We start from the raw sequence: 18,176 nt of genomic DNA on the forward strand, positions 1-18,176 counted from the left end.
CACGATATACTCATGCTATGCATGATGCATTCCAAATTGACCAGTTGCCTGCCAAAGGAAAACATGTGCAAGCATTTCAAGCCCCCAACTTAGGGGTGTTTTCGGATTAGAGTGACTCACAAATTTAAATTTTCTCACGTCAATTCAAATAATATGAGTTGAATATTTTTTTTATTTGTGTTAAATACAATCTAACTTTTTCAAAGTGATTGGATAACAAATTTTAATATCTACATATGTTGATTCATTATTATTATTATTTCATCGATATTTTTTTCACTATTTGATTACACATAAGGTAATAATATATTAAGTATTTCATTTAACAAAATTTTAACTTTAAAAAGTATTAAATTTTAAAAAATAACAAATAAATTTAAATATTTTGACTTAATTCAACCTATGTTGACAAACAAATAAATTTGAATTTAATTTTAATTTTAATTTTTTATTAAAAAATCAATCAAATCTAATTTATTCAAATCTGATTGGATTAAATTATGATTCTCAGTCTCATTAGATGTAATTCAAATTGACTTGCCTATACTCAACTCAATACTTGATAGACACTCTGAGTCTCTTACATTAATTTTTAACATTTGTATGAATAAAATATTGTCATTTTTAATTAAATTTTTAAAAACTGTGCTTATCACTAATTCTATAAAAACATATCGTTCATTGAACTATTTTACACATAACAGCAATAAAAATATATATATTAAAAAGAATTAAAATAAAATTCATGAATAATAACTTTTCTTGTGCAAAACAACCCCAATAAATATAATAGAAATAGACTAAAAATTAATATAAATAACAATATTTCAGCCGCCAACACCCTAGACTAATAAAAAAATTTGTAAAATTCCAGATACTAAAATGCTAGATTTATACAATATACTAATATAGAGATTTCATTTAGATATTTACTCTTGATAAAGCATAAGGTTTTAAGACATTTCACCTTTATTTTCTCTCTCTTTTTCTTATCTATACATCCCAAAAGTATTAAAATAGATAGAGTGTATACAGGAACGATCCATGAATCTGGCAGAGGGAGGGGAAAAAATATTAACAATTAATATTAGACTTGTTTGTTTAAATTTATTTGCTAATTTTTTAAAATAAAATAGGTAACTTTTTTTATTTTTTTAACATATTTGTTTAAACTGTTCTGCTTAAAATAATGTTTTTTAATAAGCAAATTCGATTTGTTCTTAAAAAAAATATTTTTTTGAAAAGTATTTTTTAAGTTTAAACTGGTCATCAAATTATAATTAATAAAATGAATAAACTAAAAATTCATCAATAAAAAATGCTTAAATTAAATATAAGATATATATGCTCTATTAAATAGACGTACACACAATTTTAATATAAAATTGTTTTTAATATATAATATATAACAATAATAATAATATTTTCGGTCCAAATTAAATTTAAAAAAAACATCGCTTATTTTTTTTACAACATGTCTTTAGAAAAAAACAAAAAGTTAAAAACACATACATTTTTTTAAAAATTAAGCTAAAACCACGCTGCCACAAGGAAGATAATAAACCCCAAACTCAGATGGTAGAGGCCTTAGTGAGGGACTTAATGGTAATAGTAGGACCAAACCCAGCCTGCGTATACTCAAACTCAAACGTATCATAACGCAAAAAGAGTTCCACCAGAAACAACCTGCACAGCAGCACCACCAGATTCTTCCCGGGACACTGCTTATTACTCGCCGAAGGCTCCTCCGTCTCCCTCCCATTCGACCACAGCACGTGCTTCAGCATCTTCTCCCCCTCCCCAACAAACCTCCGCGGAACAAACACCTCAGCATCCTCGAAGATCCTCGGATCCCTCGTCGCAAACGGCTGGTACCCGAACAGCATCTCCCCCTTCTTCACCTCAAACGACGCGTCATGGCTCGAAACGACAAGGTTCTCCCTCGCGCGTGCGTACTGGTACGGCACCGCAGGTTCGATCCGCATTACCTGAGAAAGCATTATCTAACTAGTGAGAGAGAAAAAAAAAACTTAGATATTACAGATATTATGATATGATATTAGAGATAAAAAAAAATATGGATGTTGTTACGCCTTCAAAAAGAACATCTTTACTAATAGAATTCAAGTTTTTGAATCGTGTTTTTTTTTTATAAAAATCTCATAATAATATATAAGATGTAATAACTTTTTTTGTTTTATGGTAAATTTTATTTTGAGTTATTAAATTATTTTTTATGAATTTCATATTATGATATAAGAATTTTTTTTTATTTTTTATTCTAGTGATAGTGATAGATTTTATTTTAAATTCTTAAAACACTTTTTATGGATTAATATAAATATATTTTATGAATTAATTAGAAAGATATTAAAAAATTATTTAAAAAAAAAAGATAATTCGATAGATTGTTGAGTTGAAGAACCCATCACATCAATTCTTTTAAAGATGTTACAAGTGTATCATTACTCTTATTACCTCGTACACCACGGACTTCACGAGAGGCATGTTCTCCAACGCGGTGAACGTGACACCTCCCTCGTCGTTCACCACGCGCCGAACCTCACGCGCGAGGTCAGCATGGAGCTTTTCGCCGCTTAGCCCTAGCCATTTTAAGACGTAGGGGAACTGGTTCTTTAACCCTCCGTAGGCGTTGAACCCTGCAGTGAAAACGACGTTGTGGCACGCTTCGTTTCGTTTGAGGCCTAGCTTTTCGGCCTCGTCGAGTGCTGTCGTTGCGTGCGTTTTAAAGGCCTCGTAGAGGTTCTTGTAGCCGGACTTTGTGAGGCACGCGGGGAAAGGGAGTGTGCGGATTAGGAAGTCTTCGATGTAGTTGAAGATTTTGGGGAGGCCTAGAGTTGCCAGTGGGGCCAGCTGAAAGAGAAGCCATGTGTCCACGAGCTTCGGTCCCTGCAATGAATGAAACAAGAGAAGAGATATGGATTATTTCCAAGGCAAAAAATTAAGTAAATTTTGTTGTACATGGTTTATTATTTATCTCAGAGAGGGATTATTACGACAAAGAGAGTGAAGAGATAAAGAAAACCATCATATCTGGACATTACATCAATATTTTTTATCTTTTTTTTAATTATATCATATTATTTATTATATCTTTATTTTTTTCTTTTTTCTTAATAGGTATATAATAGATTTTGGGTGTCAAAATATATTTATCGATGGGTCACAAGGTATTTGAGTAAGATAGAGGTGAGTCTACACTATACAGTATACAAAACAGTGACATTTGATAATAGTTGGACAGATTTTATATTAGTATAGATAGGGAAATAGTAATTTTATTGTGCATGGTTAAATTTGTAGGTGCATGTTTGGGGCCTCATCTTGTACTGGCTTCGGAGTGTCAAATCGATCTAATTTGCAAAATAAATGCAGGAGCTACTATATATATATACTTCACTTTGATGCGGGTTAAAATAGACGTGATGAGGGATAGTATACGTCAAGTCGGTTTTATGCTATGTTTGAGCAATGGCAGATATGGAAAAAGGTAAGATTGAAAAAATAAAAGAAAAAGGTTGACAGAGAAAAATGTATATGACAAATATTTAACCTTCATCTATTTTTTTTTTCGTTCAATCTCTGTAACTTTATTTTTTTCATCACATCACATATTTGCTCTTTTTCTTCTTGTATCTCACTCCTACCAGAATCTCAATTCACCTCAAAATTGGGTCCACAAATATCACCGCTCAAAAGGAAAATAGAACGAAAATAAGCATATATTGAGTATTTTTTAATATAATTAGAATCTAACAAGTATCTTTGACAAGATTTTATAAAAATAAACAAATTTGTCATAGAACACAATATTAGTTAAAGTGGATCAATTCTATGTCAATTAATATGCCACGTCAATTAATCCGCATAATCAATAATAGCATTTTTTTTCTATATATGACAAATGATGTAATATAGAAAAACATTTAACATTTAGTTACTTCCTCTTCCATTTTTTCTCTTTTCACTTTTTCTTCTTTTTCTATTACATTACCTGTTACATCTATAAAATAGAATTTACCCCAAAGAGGGGTGCGAATAATGTCACTACATACCAGTCAAAAACAAAATAGAATGAAAATAAAACATAAGAGAAAGAATAAATGTATATAGAGTATTTTCCATTACAATTAGAACTTAATAAGTTTGTATTGTCAATATATAAGTTTTTAAATTCTTCATTAACAAAAAAGTATCTTTAATAATATTTTATAATAATTATTATAAAAATCAATAAATTATCCTGACTACAAAATTAGTTAAAAATGAATCAATTATGTGACAGTTGATTAACCTCTATAGTAAGTAATAGTGCATATTTTTTTATTTTTATATATTGCAAATATATATAATAGAAGAAAAAAATTAGCATTTATCTACTTTCTCTTCCATCTTTTTTTCTTTCTATTTTCTTGTTTTTTCCATCACCTATTACTTTTTTTATTCTCGTCTCTCTCTTATTTCCATCCCAATTAGCCTCAAAATGGGATGAGCAAATATCAGTAGGAATCTAATACGTTTATATAGTATGTAGGCTCAATTAATAAAAAATTATCTTTTGATAAATTTTTATAATAATAATTATAAAAGTGAAAAAATAACATAATTATTTATAATCGAATTAAACAATAGTGCCAAAAACATTTATAATGTGAAAAAAAAAACTGATTACGTAAAGAAAACATAATTATTTATAATGGAATTAAACAATAGTGTCAAAAACCTTTATTAAAAAAAACTTTTATAATATAAGTATTTACGCATATTATTTATTGTTATAGTTAAGCGTATCTTTAAATTTATATGCTAAATTCATTTCCTCAGTCAATATTCCAAAAACAAAAAAATCATTATAGATCCAAAATTAAAAAAAAAAACCCTTCTTTCTCACCAGGAGTGTGATGAAGATATTAATTAATAAAATAGCAATTATTTTATAAAAAAAAACGGTAAGCTATATTAAAAACCATCGTATTTGTATAAATACATTAGATGAGTGGTAGCAACACTCTTTTTAACATTTTCTTTTTGGATATTTTCTATTAGTTATAATTTATTAAAAATGATCAATTTTGGTAAATTTTACTTCTCAATAAAACTTATTCAAATCGTTCATTTTTAATAAATTACAACCAATCACCAATCACGGTATCCAAAAGACCAAAACATTATCTATAGCACTCCTCAAAAACATTGATAACATTGATAACATTTTCAATATTCCTTACCTAATATATCTTAATTTATTTTTAAAAGCTACTTTTGGTTTTCAATTTTAGTATCATATACGTACAAGTGAATTTCACCTCTAATTCCGGAATCAAAATAACTCAAGATCTATTAAACATGAAGTATATATAATTAAATCACGTGTGTATAATTAATTTGAACCTCACCTTAGAACCGAGGTTGGTCTGCGAAGGGTCTTTGCCATCACAGAACAACCTGAACATGAAGTTGAAGGAAGCGTCACTGAACACAGTGTTGAAGTCCGCTTTGGTGTTTTTACTCAACTGGTCCTCAATCTCCGCGAACGACTCCTGGAGGCAGTTTCGGAACAGAGGGACAAAAGAGTCTTTTCGCTTGGCGAGGACGTTAAGGAAGAACTGTTTGATGAGTGCGTGGTTGGGTTCGGTGGTGTCGAGGTAGGCGCAGACGCGGAACCCGCCGGTGAACTTGGTGGAAGGCATGAAGGTGCCGTCGAGAACGTTGAGCTTCTCGACCTTGTCGTTGTCGAAGAGGATCGGGAAGGAGGCACCGTCCAACAACGCGACGACACGAGGGTCCGAGGAGATGAAGGGCCCCGGAGGCATGTTGGTTCGGATCACGGTGGAGTTGTGTTTTTCAATCCTCGTCGCGAAGAACTTGTCGCGTCCTTGGTGGTAGAAGTAGTTGTGTCTGTCGCTTATTGCTCCAAAAAACGGCATTCCGTAGCTGCCTGCGGTGGCGTACGTGACGGATCCAAGAATTTTTAGTTGTGGAAATAATATTTATATTATATTATAATTTTTTAAAATTATATTTTAAATTATATTATGTCCTTGAAAATATTATAACACGATATAAATTCAACGAATAAAAATAAAACAAAATCAAAAACAATAATCTTGATCCGTTACAAAATTACATGAGTCTCAAACATGCTCCAAGTGGATCCATTCCTGGTTACCTGGGATTGGTTTCAGCGGAAGCTGCGTGTTCGAGGATGATGGTGACTTTGTCTCTGAAGATGGTGCTGCCATGGTTGAGGATGTGTGTTTGGAAGAGAGAGGGAGGAGGAGGAGTGAAGAATAGTGGTGTGTTGGAGGAGCAAGGTGGTTTATTTTGTTTTTTATAAGTGAAATCATTGATGATGAGTTGGTCCCTGCCTTACAGATCGAGTCACTGTGTGGTGTGGTGGGGTGAATGTGAAAATGATTTCTTTGGATGGATTATTACAATAAACGCTGGAAATGCAATTGACGTTTTTTCTATTTAATTTAAAATTAAAATTATAAAAGCATTGTAAATATGAAAAATGCTGAATAGTAGTACAAGATCTACAAAGATGATGCACCAAATCTGGTAAACTAATATCTTATACACTCTCTTTGTCAGCAAGAAGATAAATGATATAAAACAGAAATCGATAAGAAATAAATAAATAGAGGAATAGATAAAAAGAAAAAAAGTAGGATGAAGTTTTGGGTTATTTGGTTTGAGAAAAATAGAAGTAAAATTTTAAAAAAAAAATATTGAGGTTACTTTTTGGTTCAGAATGAAAGAAAAGGAGAGAAATAAGTTTTGAAATAGAAATATTATTTTATTATCCCTGTATAACAACAATGGATTGTCTCAAATTGCACATGGAAAATGATAACAATCGATTATCCGGGTTGAAGAATCGTTTTTTGAGAATCCGAAATAATCATTCACACAACGAAAACAATCAATTTTCATACCAACAGTAGCAATAACCGATTTACAAACATGCAAAAGGAGGGTTATTTTAGGTAATTGAATTTTGAACATGTATTTTCCTTGTATTTCTTGCTATCATAGCTTGGAAACTTTTGTTTGTGAAATCCTCCACTTTTAATTTTCTCTTTTCACTGGTTTATCTTAATCAAACAACTCAATTTTATCACCTATTTCATTTCTACAAAACAAAGTAATCATGATATCTGTCAAATGTCTTTTAATTTTAATCTATTAATTAACCTATTAAATTTAAACGTTTGAATTCGTATTTATTCGTAACAAGTCCCCCCACATTTTTTTTGGATTACTTAACAAGTTCGTTCGTCATACCATTTAACAATGCTCAATAAATATATACTAACGGTGCTGTACTTGCAATATTAATATATTATTATAACGTGCGCGTGAAAAACGAATTGGATGTATAATATATGGACAGGTGGATGCTTTGTATGATCTTGGACCATAACGCTGAACATTAATATTTATATAACACGTAATTATATATATATATATATATATATATATATATATATATATATATATATTAATTTGTGAAAAAATTATTAACATGTCATCTAGAAATTGGGTAGGACTATATAATCTTGGATTATACAATATTTTCTCCGCTATCACCTGCTACAAAATAATTTTTATTACATTTTTTACGTAATTACAAACACCGCGCGTACTCTTTTTCCTTTTATGGACAAGAAAGGAAGAGTGTGAAAGTCATAGAAAGTTTGTGTCAAGTAATAATATTTTTACAATAAATTTAATTATATAACAAATTTTACACAGATGAGAAATAGATAGCTAGGAAGAGAAGGGATCATTCGTAGCAAGGGAAATCTAAATTCACAGTCACACAATCCTGATCAACCATCAATTCGATCATCAAACGCCTTACATCAACTCATCTTTTGTTTCCAATTTTTAGCCCAAATAATCTACATCGTCCAGCTCAAAAAACATAATTTTTTTGAAGGCAGCTTTATGATTTTAGTTTAATAACTAGTCAGATATTCATGCATACACACACGGGTTGTTTCATTTTTTTTAGTATTGAAATTATGCTTAGATTAAAAAGTAAATTTTTTTTTAATGTTTGAAAAATTAGAATCTAAGATAAATTAATAGATCTTAGTTGGGGTTCATGTCATTTAAATAGATGCATGACAATAATTTAAACGTAATTTAAATATAGTTATCATTCAACTTTTTGTTGACAATGTTATAATATTTAAGTTGGTCTTAAATATTATGTCAATTTTGGAGTTTTGTAATGTGTGTAATGTCTTATTAGGTGTGTAGGATTGTAAAATGGATGTAACATATTTTGTTGAGTTTGCAATGGCAGAAATCTTGTGAGTAGTATAGGTTCCATGATATTGTTGTTATTTGTTGTTATGTGTTATCCAAGATATTTGAATCGAATAATCAAATAATTGCTACTTGCCGGATCAACTTGTTAACATTTCTATAGACATGAGTGAAACCAAATTACTAAACGTCTTTCCAGAAACAGAGGATGTTTGTAAGTTATTGTTTGAAAAATTAAAATTAGGTTATAGTTGGAAATTTGTGTTTTGCAATTTTGTTACATAAGACCTGTAGTACGACATACGTGTGTATTATTATTCCTTGTGCATGCCTTTAAATTGCCAATTAGTGATTATTCGTAGAGCTATTTTTGTTGCTATGCTATTTTGTTTTCATGGTATTTATAATAATTTCGTAAGGATAAAGATTGACAAAAATGCAATGTATAAAAGATATTATAAGTTTGTTTTAACTTATTTGCTGACAAAGGAAAGAATATCCCTTTGGGTGGGATTCTGCATAATGGCTGAGATACACTGGTTTCTTGTGCATTCTATTGGACATGGTACCCATTTGGATTGTGCTGCTATGACATTCATTATTTCACACAATATGAACAAAGTGCAAATAGTAGAAGATTAATAATATTATTGATATAAAATAGTATTTTTTTACAAAAGCTTACTAATAATTGATAACCAAAGGATGAGAAATAACTTAGAACTAATGTAAATATCCACATCAGAACCTTCAAATTATATCCATATCAAAACCATCAAAATATAAGTACCACTAAAATTTATTTCCTTACCTAAATTGAGCATGCTTTTGGAATTCCTCCTTCCCCATCGGTTGCTTGATATTCTTGGATCATCAATGTCAGTAGCTCTAGAACCCATGTATCAATTTATCTAAAACAGATAAAAAAAACAAACAAAGCATAAAAATATAATCAACTTACCATATAGATTGTGAGCAAAGATGACCCAAAAGCTTCATTGTTTTACCCCAGTCAAACCGTAACATCCCAAAAAAATTATCAACACATGAGAACTCACTCAGAGTGCAGCCCAACTCTTGATGAACCTTCAAACCCTAACGTGTAAAAAAATTAGTGTAGCAACACATTTGTTTTTTAATAGATTCAAACAAGTGTCAATAAAGTAAAGCTGATACTAATTTTTTAAATTTCTCATTTTGCCAACTAAAGGAGGACAAATGTGCAAATATGGAATGACAAATATATAATTTCTAGGGCTTAAAGATATTTTAAAGTATATTAACAAACACTATTAAGCATTAACATGCACATGTAAAAGAAGAAAATGTATAACAAAACAAATTTTTGGTAACAACTTACTTTCATGAATAAGCCCCGATAAGTAAAACAGTTTAAGCAATAAATTATTTTGTTAAATTATTAAAGATGAAGTAGAAAAATTATGTTGTAATAAATATATTAGCTAACAATACATGCATTTAAACAAAACATTACATAATAGGTATAGGGCAAGTAATTAGATACCCATTCCCATTCACTTTTAAAGAATAAGGTAATACTTATAATCTTTCGTCTATAATAATCTTAAACATGATTGTTTATCATGAATGATAATTGTGATCTATTAAGATTAAGGTAATACTTATAAACATGTGGTTAAGAAATATGTTTAATTTTTTTGAAACACAATACCAAGTTTATCTCCCAAGTCGCACCCCAATCAAAACAGTTATTTAAAATTAGAAGTAACTTCTATTAAGATTTCATATAATAATGAAATAATAAAGTATTTGAAAAGAAAAAAAAAATAACTGAGAAATAAAATACAGATAATAGAGTCCAAAAATCATAGATCATTGTAAACTTGTACACTAAAAAAAGTTAAAACATATGTATCAACATTTGGATATTTAGCACAATTGAGCCAATGAGTTTGTATAACAATAGTCTGTTTATCTTAGACCAAACCAAGAAACTTCAAATCCTTACTACCTGAAATATAGTAATTACAAAACATACCAAAAATAATTAGATTTCTAATTAAGAAAAATCAAATGGTCTATTCAAAAAATGTAACATGACTAGACAAAACACAAATCATATATATGTTTCTTTTATCATATTGTAGGATAACAATCCAAGTCCCTATTTTCATATGAAAAAAAATCATAAAAATAAGAGAAATGAAATACCATGAATGAAAGAAAGAAGTTAACTAAATAAAGTGAAAAGATACTCAGACACTTCCTTTCTTCTTCCATTTTTTATTTCTAGAAAAAACCTACAAAGCGAAAAGATATATATATATATATATATATATATATATATATATATATATATATATATATATATATATATATATATATTAAACACACAAAAATCAAACATATTTTAAATGACCATATTCTGAATGTAGCATGATAGTGAGTATGGTTATATGACAGAATTTTGACCTTCCAAAGGGCTTTATCCTTCAGCTTCTCTCCAAAAGGCTTAAGCTATCCTATAAAAAATTAAGAAGTCAAATTGAAGATTAAAATTTTCTAATTCTAGACTCTTAATCAAATATTCACATAAAAAAATATTAAAATGGTATAACAATATTGCTATCATTGTTTTTGTTGAGACATGAGCAAATATAGTACTCTGCTTTTGATTTGTATTGTTCAAGTATATCCCTATGCTTCTTGTGTTTTTCTTTGCTTAATAACTGCAAAAAAGGATGAAACTATAGTTAGATTATACTTGCCATTCTTACTTTGATAAGCAGACATATGAGAATTCTGTAGTTCTTGATTTCTACGATTCAACTCAATTTATTCTTAGTGTTGACAATGCTCAGGTGCATAGTCATTAACGAATGGTGAATAAAAAAAAATCTACCAAATATTATGTAAATTACTACTACTATTATTCAACCACTAATTGCTTGTTGACTTTTGAATCAAAGTAAATCATGACTTCTTATTGATTTCATGCTCGCTCATCCTATCCATAAAACTCTATACAGTGTAATTTTTATCACCACCAAAAAAGTCTACACAGGGTAGGGTTGAGTCTATTTATAAAATGTTAGATTAAATTTGGACATGGTTAGATTAAACTATTATTTTAAAACTGATTCGATGCAAATTAATCAAACTACATTTTGGTTTAATTTGCATCTAGTCATTTAGTTTCTATAACTTTTTCAAAATATAGTCATAGAAATTTCAAAAAAATAATAAATACTTTTTCAAACTTTTTCACATCCCTTAATGGATTTTTAAAAAAATACCCCTGTATGGGCATATAGAGAAAGATGTATATTGGACTACCTGTGAAGTTTCAACAAATAAAAAAACTTCATATAAAGCCAATCTAAGATCAAATCCAAAACTTTTCTAACATGGAAACCTGTAGGCGATTGCTTTTTGCACTTCCATAAGGCAAAAAAAGAGTGCAGGAACAGTGAGCAAAAAAAAACATCCAAATCTGCATGCGCCTAACATCCGTCACACAACTTGGTGTGGAGCCTCACCACTGGCACATGATAGACCAACCTCTTAATATTCACCGGCGACCACAAGTTTGAGGACTTTCTGGGTGGTTCCTCTGCAACAGCCACCACCGCCATGTGTGCACCACCACAGCTTCTAAAGTTCTCCACTGACAACAACAACCACCTATATGATTTGGAGCTGAAGAAAACAACAAAGCACTGAACCTGATAGTAACAATAATCCTAATGACAACAGGCCCACACGTGCACACAGGAAACTAACATACCTGCATTGTAGTGGCCCTTGCCGACAGCTCTAGCATTTCTGTTATTTTGCTTTTTGCATTCTGTTATTCCTGTCTAGTAGCTTTGTGCCTTTCTGTTATGGCCCAAGTGTCAATATCCATCAGTGTATTCACTATAAATACCATGATCAATGAAGAAATAAAGGCAAGGAAGAATTTGAGTAAACTTACTATTAGTGTAGTCTGGTAGTTTAGCTTACACCCCTATCATCTTTGGTCCGACCTGCCCTGTCTCTCCCAGCATGCCTGACCACAATACCAGGCAGGCTACCGTAGAGAGACTCGAGGAGGTCGTGCTCTGCCTCACTCAGAGTCAACAATCCCTTTCCCAGAACCATGCATCTTTTGCACAAGCACAGACGACAATGGATTCCAAAATCGATTCCATCCTGGAACGACTTGCCCAGCTAGCCTTACCCCCTCCCACTTCACCAAAATCCTCGCCACCCTCTTCCCCTTTTCCCCGCCCACATATTAAGCTCGACGTTCCCAGATTTGACGGCCAAGACCCACTGGGGTGGATTTTCAAAATCACCCAGTTCTTCGAGTATCACTGCATTCCTGACAACGAGCGTTTGACTGTAGCTTCCTTCTATATGGAGGGCCCGACTCTATGTTGGTATCAGTGGATGAGCCGTAACAGTCTCTTGACTTCATGGCCAACGATGCTTCAAGCTCTCGAAGCTCAGTTTGCCCCGTCGTACTACGATGATCCACACGGTGCTTTGTTCAAGCTCCAACAAAGAGGCTCCATCAATGATTACCTCTCTGAATTTGAACGCCTGGCCAATTGTACCATCGGGCTCGCGCACCCACTCCTTTTGAGCTGCTTCATTTCGGGCCTTACCCCCGACCTATGCCGCGAGGTCCAAGCGTTGCAACCTATGTCGTTGCCGCAAGCCATTGCTCTGGCTAAACTCCAGGAGGATAAGCTCCAGGATCACCGTCGACCCACCCGTTTTCCACTCATTCCGTCCCAAACACCACCTCTACCCCCACCACAGACCACCCAGCCTACCCCACCTCTGACCAAACTCCCTGTGTGGTGCCTCTCACCCGAAGAGTTAGCCTCTCGTAGAGACCGCGGCCTCTATTATCAGTGCGATGAAAAATGAGTTGTTGGTCATTGCTGCAAACCTCGCTTGCAGCTATTCATCACCAACGACAACCCCACGTTGTCCATAGACTCTCCACCTCCCTCAGATGGCGACGAACCCTTGGTCTCACTACCCGACACACCACAGTTGAGTCTTAACGCCCTTTCCGGCATGCCTGCCCCCGCGAATTTTCGAATGTATGGCAAACTCCACCATCAACAGGTTAGGATCTTGGTAAATGGCGGTAGCACCCATGATTTCATGCAAGCTCGGTTGGCCCATTTCCTCTCGCTGCCCTCCACCAACATCGCCCCCCTCCGTGTCATGGTAGGTGATGGCGGCACACTCGTCTGCTAGAAGGTCTGCCCTAATACTGATGGAAGCTTGCTTGTGGAGATTCTATGGAGGCTGGATCTTTGAGCTTCAATGAGGTCCTTTAATGGTGATTTTCCACCATGGAGATGCAGCGGAAGTCAAAGGAGAAGAGGTAAGAGGTGGCGCCATCCACTAGGGAATAAGCCATGGAAGAAGGAGCTTCACCACCAAGATGAGCCTTGGATAAGAAGCTTGGAGAGGATGCTTCAATGGAGGAAAAGAAAGAGGGAGAGAAAGAGAAAGGGGGGGAGCACGAAATTGAAGGAAGAAAAAGGGAGAGAAGTTGAACTTTGAGTTGTGTCTCACAAGACTCTCATTCATCAAAGTTACAACAAGTGTTACACATGCTTCTATTTATAGACTAGGTAGCTTCATTGAGAAGCTTTCTTGAGAAAACTTCCTTGAGAAGCTTCTTTGAGAAAACTTCCTTGAGAAGCTAGAGCTTAGCTACACACACCCCTCTCATAACTAAGCTCACCTCCTTGAAAAGCTTCCTTAAGAAGATTCCTAAAGAAGCCAGAGCTTAGCTACGCATACCTCTCTAATAGCTAAGCTCACCTCCTTGAGATGAGAAGCTAGAACTTAGCTACACACCCCCTATAATAGCTAAGCTCACCCTCATGACAAAAAACATGAAAATACAAAAAAAAGTCATTACTACAAAGACTACTCAAAATGCCCCGAAATACAAGGCTAAAACCCTATACTACTAGAATGGCCAAAATACAAGGCCCAAACGAAAGAAAAACCTATTCTAATATTTACAAAGATAAGCGGGCTCATACTTAGCCTATGGGCTCGAAATCTACCCTAAGGCTCATGAGAACCCTAGGGCCTTCCCTTGGATCTCTAGCCCAATCTACTTGGAGTCTTCTACCCAATGCCCTTGCGGGATAGGATTGCATCATTCCCTCCACCTTGGAAAGGATTTGACCTCAAATCCCGAGGTTCTTCATACTCTGGGCTCCTTCCCTCAACACTTGTAAAAAGAACAAAAACATATGTATTAGTGGTGTTTGGTATGTTGAAGTAAGGTAAGGTCTGAAAACCCATTTCCTGGGTATCTTCCCATGAAGGAACATGGTTTCTCACCAACTCAATGAGTGGTGTTACAAGTATAGAAAAATATGGGACAAACCTTTTGTAAAAGTTTGTTAAGTCATGGAAGCCCCAAATTTTTCTTATACTTGGTGGAGTGGGCCACTCAGGAATGACCTTTATTCTCTTAGGGTTCATGGGAACCCCTTGATCACTATTTGAAAAATTAAGAAAAGTAACGCAATAAAACATACCTTTTTCTGTATTTTCATATTGATTATTCCTACCAAAAAGTATGACAAACCTAAGGTGTCCCATATGAGTACCTAAGTTTGTATTGAAACTAAAGATAAGAACAAACCTACCTAATGGGTCCCTATGTACACACACCATGAAGATGTTAGGTGTACAAGTGATTTTACAAAAGAGGGTTGCACCACTCAAAACATTCATCATACCACCTATTTTAGGGACTTGGTACCTAATGATACCTATTTTGGGCACCAACAAAGCACAAGGATTTAAGCTCTTGCGAACCAAACCCTCATCCAACAACTTCTTTACTTGAGAAATAAACTCAAGCCCAAGAGGTGTGGCAATGCTAGCAAGTACCTTTTTACAAAAGAGAAAATGTGGAGGTTGTCTAAGAGGGAAAGTTTCTTTAATGTTTGTCTTTATTGTAAAATGAGTTTCCTTCTTAGCTAAACTCTTGGAGGAGACACTTACCTCCTTACACTTCTCTTTAACCACTAATGGTTGTCCTTCTTCTTGGGGGTAGATTTCTTCACTAGATTCTTCCTCTTTTGCTTTTTCACTTTCACTAGAGGAAGGTGAAGTAGTAGCCTCATCTTGACTACTATAAATGTCTTGGCCCCTCATAATCATGGTTTTTGTGGTGGGGCATTGAGAAGTAATGTGTCCTCTTCCAAGACATTTAAAGCACTTTATAGAGCTAGTTTTCTCTTGCATACTAGCCTTATGGTCTTGCTTTTCTATTGTCTTCCCCTTATCATCTTTGGGCTTAGAAGGTGTCACCCCTAAGATGCCTTGACCTTGGTCTTTCTTTGGATAAGAGTGAGAGCCATAAGATTTTGAAGTAGACTTCTTTTTAAGTTGTTGCTCTACCCTTATTTCCCAATCTAAGTTAGCCTCTACATTGTCCTTCCCATGGAAGTATGAGAATTTAATGTTAGCCTCTTGAGGCTTTCTTTCCTTTTCTCTTCTATGGGAGTGAGGTCTAAGATGTGACCTATGCCTTCCTTCGTAATAGTCACGAAGTTCTTCCCTTAGGCTTTTGCAAGAGTTATGACTACTATAGGAGGCATGTTTTTCTCTTTTCATTTCTTTCATTATTTATCTTCTTTCTTCTTCTCTTATTTTCTTTCTTTCATCTTGACTTATTTCTTCCACTCCTTTTTTTCCTTTTTCTTTTCTCTCTTGTTTTTCTTTCCATAACTTGAGGGAACTCAACTCATCTAAGATTCTAGATAAAGGGTCTTTATGACTAGTACCCTTGCCATTAACACTAGATGAATGATGACTCATGTTGGTTCCTAAGTTGTGGTTCTTTCTTGTTGGAGGTTTGAAAACAAAAGGTAAAAGAAACTATGGTTGAAACTAGGCAAATAAACACTAAAAGAGGTGTGAAAGATAAGGTAAAAAACTAATTGGTAAAAGGAAAGCTATCTAGGCGGTTTGACAATGGAAGGTAAAGGAAATAAGCTATGAAAGTAAGCAAGAAATGTAAACTAGGCGAATCCTAAGAGTGTTTGGATGACCACATTCAAGGTTTCCAACAAAACACTCACTATTCTAAGGAAAAATTGCCTAAAATTATTACACACAAATAGAAGTTTGGTAACCTATTGGAGGCTCCCAACACACTTCCAATGAAAGGCCTTTTTGTTACAAAACTTGGAAGCAATGAAGGTAAGTAAATTGCAAATTACAAAATTACAAAACGGTCCTCAATTTTGGTGGTTGTTCTCTCTTTGGTGATGTCATACCCTAATTTCGTCCGGGGATTATTATTTGATGATATACAACCTTTGATTGGCCGCTTCGAGATACTTGGCACCCTTTGTTGCACAATATGTGAAGTCCCGAGACGTGCCGAAAATCAAAAGGAAGCAGGCTTACGCGATCCGTGAAAATTCCGTAATGTGACGGAAATCGAAAGGAGGTGTTTTTCGCAATCCGTGAGTTTTTGTAACTTCTTCGAAAGCTAAAAAAAGAGTAAATACATAATCCGTAAGGATTCGTAACCTTGCGGAAGGAAAATAAGTATCGTTATGAAATTCGTAAAGTTTCGTAACGTTACGGAAAAAGAATTACCAAAAAAGGTAAAGGGGGGTGCATTTAGTACAAAGGGGGGGTACAAATAGCAATCAGGCCCACTTGGGCCTTTCAGATTCTTCCTCCAGAAGGCTGTTGCTTCTGGAGGAAGCAACCTTGCTCGCCTGGGCGAGTTGGGTGGCAAGCTCCTCCCCTATTTTGCTATAAATAGGGGGAGGAATGAAGGGAGAAGGGGTTCAGCCTTCTTGGCACTTCTTATTCTCTCGAAATTGCTGAGGAAAATTGTTTCCGTGAAGAAAATCCAAGCCGAGGCGCTTCCGTAACGTTTCCGTGAGTAATTACGCGAAGATTTTCAACCGTTCTTCGACATTCATCGTTCGTTCTTCGTTTTCTTCAGTCTTCAATTGGTAAGTACCCCAAACCGAGCTTCTCAATTCATTCTATGTACCCGTGGTGGTCCACATTTTGTTTCATGTATTTTTATTCTCGTTTTCATTCGCTTTCTATACCCCCTTTTGACGTGCTTCAGTCATTTATTTAAGTCATTTCTCGCCCAATCAAAAAATAAAATAAATTTCCACCGATCATTTGAATTGTATCATCCGTTAATTTCTATTAAAATGAATTCCGACCCTTCGGTCGTGCCGTAACCACGTTGGAAATCAAAAAAAGAGGTAAAATAATAATATAATAATAAAAAAAAATACCTTTTAGTAAAATAAAACAAAAAAATCAATCGGACGTTTTCTCTTTGGGATTTTTCATTCTTAACCGAATTGACTAATAACTAAAGTGAAACTAAGGCTAGAATCAACCCGCCAAGTCAAGCTCGTCCACAAAAAAATCACTAAAAAAGGATTTGAAAGTTTATCATCTCAGTTTTCCTTATCAAGTAAAAGGATCATTTTTAAGGTCCAACGCCTTAAAATGACCACCTTTCAAGTATAAAAGAATCGCTTGATTCACTCTTAAGAAAGAACTACGTAGGTCTGATTTCCTCTTCGATGGAGGGTACGTAGGAGCAAGAGCCCCGCTTTTGTCGACCTCAAAAAATAAAAAGAACTAAAAGTTAAGATAACACAATTTCCACAATTCTGAAAAATAGGCTGTTGTCCTTTGAGACAAACATAAGAGGTGCTAATACCTTCCTCAAACGTAAATACAACTCCCGAACTTAGAATTTTCATTTCGACCGGTTTCCTTCGGTTTTTTCGACGTTTCCCACAAATAAACGTTGGTGGCGACTCCGCGCATCTTTCCTCCTTTGGAAAGCGCACCCG

The 18,176-nt window shown here is 33.9% G+C and overlaps 1 protein-coding gene across 1 annotated transcript; it reads right to left on the reverse strand.

Moving 5' to 3' along the window:
• Window positions 1-1,327: 1,327 nt before the first annotated feature.
• On the reverse strand, window positions 1,328-6,310 carry CYP74A1 (allene oxide synthase, chloroplastic-like). Its single transcript, NM_001289366.1, is given in 4 exon segments — window positions 1,328-1,988; window positions 2,479-2,910; window positions 5,418-5,959; window positions 6,191-6,310. Coding segments are annotated over 4 exon segments (1,464 nt in total). The 5' UTR covers window positions 6,264-6,310; the 3' UTR covers window positions 1,328-1,571.
• Between the last annotated feature and the right edge of the window lie 11,866 nt (window positions 6,311-18,176).

This window comes from Glycine max, chromosome 7 (genome assembly GCF_000004515.6).
Source record: "Glycine max cultivar Williams 82 chromosome 7, Glycine_max_v4.0, whole genome shotgun sequence".
Lineage (NCBI taxonomy): Eukaryota > Viridiplantae > Streptophyta > Magnoliopsida > Fabales > Fabaceae > Glycine > Glycine max.